We start from the raw sequence: 4,682 nt of genomic DNA on the forward strand, positions 1-4,682 counted from the left end.
AGCAAAGGAAATGCAATCTCTTTGTAGCACTATGTGGGCCCGATTGTTTGAAATCTCAATTATCTCCAAAAAGTCCCTCATTTTTGTAGTTTTCTGCTCCATTCCCTGAAATTGAGTCCAATACCAAATATAAGTAAATATTACTAATTAAAACAATATTTGTCAAGGATAAATGGGGAAATTAACAATAAAATAACCAACAATTAACACCCTATCAGTTAGCTTTAATTATCACGCATAAGAATATAATAATTGAAGATAATTTTGACACGTACAATAATTGGAGATGAAGAAAATGATTGGTAAATATAGTTGTAAGTGGGCAATTCTTAATTTTAATTACCAATAATAGAAGAAATTTTTAAATTTAATTTCAATGTAAAAATGTTTTTAAGAAACAGTGATACACATTGTAGGTTTATTAGCACATAGTAATTATACTAGTCAATGATGAATAATCTCATATCATATACAATGTGACTTTAAACATTGGCAAATTTAGAAAGGAAAGAATAGAATGGAAAATACCTACCACGTAAAATGAGTCATATAGTAAACTAGGGTGTACATCCAATATTGGCTATATTTATTAGATGAACCATTGTTAATGTAGGTTGTACAAGTGAGGACAAACCAAATTCGGTTTATGTATTATCTCTTACCAAAATTTAAAAGTTATTATTTAGATTTTTTTTTTAATGAAACGGTAGATATTATCAATACACTTCTAACTTGCCAACCTCTTGATCGTTTGCTAAATCAATTATAGAAAAGATCAAGAAACAAAAAATAAATAAAAGAGTAATACACGGTATATCAAGTCGTTAACAACATCACACGATGTACACGATGTAGTATACAATAAATAAGGTAAAATACAGAAAAAAAAAAAAAAGATGCAATGTCGTCCACATTCCACAACCAGAGAAAGGGAAGTTGCTGCTGCTACTTGCTAGGAAAGAATGTTTTCTTCATCTCCGCCCACAGCCAGCGGTCTCTCCATTCAATTACAGATAGAAAAGATCAAGAAACAAAAAGATAACAACAACATCACTCAGTATACACGATACATAAAATAAATAAGAAGGTAAGACACACAAGATGATGAACTTCTCTCATGCATGTCGAAGGGAAAAAAGATTAAGAAAAAATAAAAACAAAAGAAGAGGAAGCCGTGTTGTCCACAACACGGAGGGTACAAACTAGAGAAAGGGAAGCCTCGGCGGCTGCTATTGCTAGGAATGATTATGTCTTCTTCTTCTTCTCCCATAGCTGGTGCTCTCTCCATATCCTATCATCTGTATAGTAGCCAATGAGAATTTCAGGAATGTGTGCGATTCTTGTGTAATCTTCACTTTCTTCCTTCTGATTCTCTAACAGCTTCTCTCTCAATTGAGAACTCAACTCATACAAAGTCAGCCGCTGAAGCTGGCTCAAGTGCTGAATACCCAATGGTAACTCATCTAGTAATGGAAGTTGTTCCAGAAATAGTTTCTGGAGACAAGGCAATGCACCCTCCTCCACTCTCATCCATCTCAACCCTTCCAATCTCTTTAAATGCATCCACTTCATCTTTAGGAACCCTCCAGCCTTGAAACACAACCCTTCTCCCTGGTAAGATCCACAGAAATTAATTAAACTCAAATTGGGCAAATTTTGGAGGGATTCAAGCGGATCCTCCTCAGTCCTTAACCTGCTCCAGTCCAAATCTACTCTTACCAAGCTGTGAAGACGAGCTACCCATTGTGGCATCTTTTCTAAGCGGCCGCACAAAAGCAGCATACGAAGAGATTGAAGAAACGAAGAAGAAAGGGAAGGATGATGATGACTTAGATCGATTATCTCATGATCATCACCTTTTCCAATTGAAGCAACACTTAATTCCCGAAGACTGGTGAGGTTGGCAAGGGAGGAGCAGAGCTCTTTTCCATCTTCTCTTCTTAACCTTGTAATATATAGCTCTCTTAATTGGGTCAGCTTTCCTATCTCCTTAACTATTGTGGATCCACTACTTGCATCTATGCAGTCTAATACTTCTAGGGCAAGAAGCCCTCCCATATTGGGTGGAGCTTTAAATCCGTGAGATCCATAATCATCATCTGAAGAATCAACTTCTTGATATACTTTGAGAAACCGAAGTTTTTGCAGCTTTAGAATTTCCATGGGCAATTCCCTAACTCCGGTGTTACCCAAATTCAGATACTCCAAATGTTGAAGCTTTCCGATGGCTTTCGGGACTCTCTCCACTCTTGTATGATATAGGTCCAGATGCTTGAGATGAAACATCTTGAAAATCTCATTTGGTATTTCCTCCTCTGTCTCTTGACCTCTCAAATCCAAAACCTTTAACAGCTTGCTACTCCTTAAAACATCAGATAACAATGTTTTGAATAGTAGCGGGTTCATGGATTCAATCGTAACGAATGAATGAAGGTGGTCAAAGCAATAATTTGGTGTTTGATGGTGGTGTTGGGTGTTGTTACCCCAACTACTGTGGACTGCTAGACGGCGTACCTTCTCGGACGGCCACATCGTTGGTCGTCCAGTAGTAGCTGTGACCATGTTTTGTTCCCTTGACTTGAGAAGCAAAACCTCTCTTAATAGGTCATGAATTCGACAATAGTCGGGTAATCCTTCATAAAACATGTCAGTCACTTGAATTAGGCTTCTGCTGATGAGTTCACTGAGATAACCCCAAGCTACATCTTCAATGCTCATTCCTTCTCTCCATTCCACAAGCCTTTCAGCAATCCATAAGTTAACAAGTCTTAGGCATCCTATTTCATAATCCTCTGGGAAGATACTTGTGTACAACAGACATGCCTTTAGATGCCAAGGCAAATTACTATAACTAAGAGAGAGTATCTTTCTAACTCTGTCCAACTTACCAATGCCTTCTAATTCACCTCCAAGACTGCGTCGAACCATCTCCCATTCCTCTGTTCTGTTTACATCTTTCAAAGCCAAATGCCCACTGATTGCAAGAATCGCAAGGGGCAAGCCCTCACATTTATCCAATATACCTTTGGCAACATCCATCAAATGGCCAGGGCAATTACCACCGTTAAAGATCTTGTTGCAAAACAGGGTCCACGAATCCTCAATAGATAGTGGCTCCATTCTATAGACAAAACCCCGAGATTCAATGCAAGAGGCAGAGGCTACATCAGCTCTTCGAGTTGTGAGTATGACACGGTTGCCCCCGTGGCTACTCTCAGGTAGTGCAAATTTGATGGCATGCCAAAATTCCACGTCCCATACATCATCAAAAACAATTGCATACCTTCCAGCTTGTTGAAGAAAATGTTTGACAAATTCTTGCAGCTCGGTGATATTCAAAGACTCGATCGATTGTGGGACTGGTTTCTGTCCTTCCTCGTGTAACTGCCGAATCAAGTCTTTCAGGAGGTACTGAAAGTCACATGTTTGAGAGACAGTTACCCAAGCCCGAACAGGGAAATGCCTTCTGACTTCTGGATCCTCATGGACTCTTTTCACCAGGGTAGTTTTGCCAATTCCTCCCATACCAACCACTGAAACAACTTTCAGTTGGTGATCATCCCATTCGAGGAGCTTAGAAATAAGATGTTTCTTGGGCTGGTCAATGCCAACTAATTTAGCTTCTTCCACAAGCAGCACATCATCTCTGCTATAGCGCCAGGTTGTGTTGTTCACGGCAGAAAGTGAGCTGGACGCTTGGGCAGAGATACCGTATTCGGATTGGTATCTTTGATGACCTTCAGAAATACTTTTGATTCTGGACTTGATGCTTTGCATTTCGCTAGCAACTCGATGACGAGCTCTCAAATTCTTGATGGAGCTGAAAATTCTCCGAACAGAGCCGTAGAATCCTGTTGCGCGATGCCGAGCAAAGCGAGCTACAAATTCATCAAGAATGTCCTCAGTGTCATAAGCAGCATCTCGCACTTGCTTGATCCATTGTTGGAGCGTGGGCTGAGCATCTTCTTCTTTTGCTTCTGCCTCTCGCAGGAAAGCTCTCATTTGCTCCAACTCATCCATGATGAATTGGACCTCTCGCCGAAGCCCGCCCAAAAGTCGTCCCTCCTCGCGCAGAAAAGTTGAGAGTTGACGCAGCACAAACGAGAGAACTGTTTCTGCCATTTTCAGTCTTTCTTTCTAACTTAAGAATGTCGGGGAAGGCGGCTTCTGGTTTACAGGACAGCCCACTTGTTGTATCTTGAAAGGAAGAAAGAAGAGTAGGTTATAGATTCATAAGCTAATGAACTTTAATGCTATATGGTGCAGTATTTATCACGAAGAAAATCCGCGTCAAACAGAAAAAGAAAGGATTAACCAATGAGAAGAAACTTAAGCAAGAAAAATGATTGTGAAAGACGAAGCTGCCTTACGTGCCACAATACAAAATCATGGAAGCTATTAAGAAGACTGTGGGTTTTTTCTAGTGGGATAAAGATAAAGGAGCATCTTTCAACTGTGGGTTCTTTACAAGCAGAAGGAATCAAGTTAAAACGCGGTTGGACTGGACATTATTGATTTCTTTGACGAAGAATAAAACTACCGCACAATGTTTTGCCCCTTCTGCTGACATGTGTAACATTCCTTCCTCTATGGAACTAATTTCTGCTGGCATTTTCCTTCCTTCCTCTATGCAATTATTTATTTTGGTGATATTTGTGCCAAACATATTCCTCTAAAGTGTG

General features: G+C 39.7%; 1 protein-coding gene across 1 annotated transcript; it reads right to left on the minus strand.

Moving 5' to 3' along the window:
* Positions 1-1,245: 1,245 nt before the first annotated feature.
* On the minus strand, positions 1,246-4,122 carry LOC140013758 (disease resistance protein RPM1-like). Its single transcript, XM_072063846.1, has one exon. The coding sequence runs from the start codon at positions 4,120-4,122 to the stop codon at positions 1,246-1,248; it is 2,877 nt and encodes a 958-aa protein (XP_071919947.1).
* Between the last annotated feature and the right edge of the window lie 560 nt (positions 4,123-4,682).

Source organism: Coffea arabica, chromosome 8c, assembly GCF_036785885.1.
Source record: "Coffea arabica cultivar ET-39 chromosome 8c, Coffea Arabica ET-39 HiFi, whole genome shotgun sequence".
In the NCBI taxonomy this organism is placed as follows: domain Eukaryota; kingdom Viridiplantae; phylum Streptophyta; class Magnoliopsida; order Gentianales; family Rubiaceae; genus Coffea; species Coffea arabica.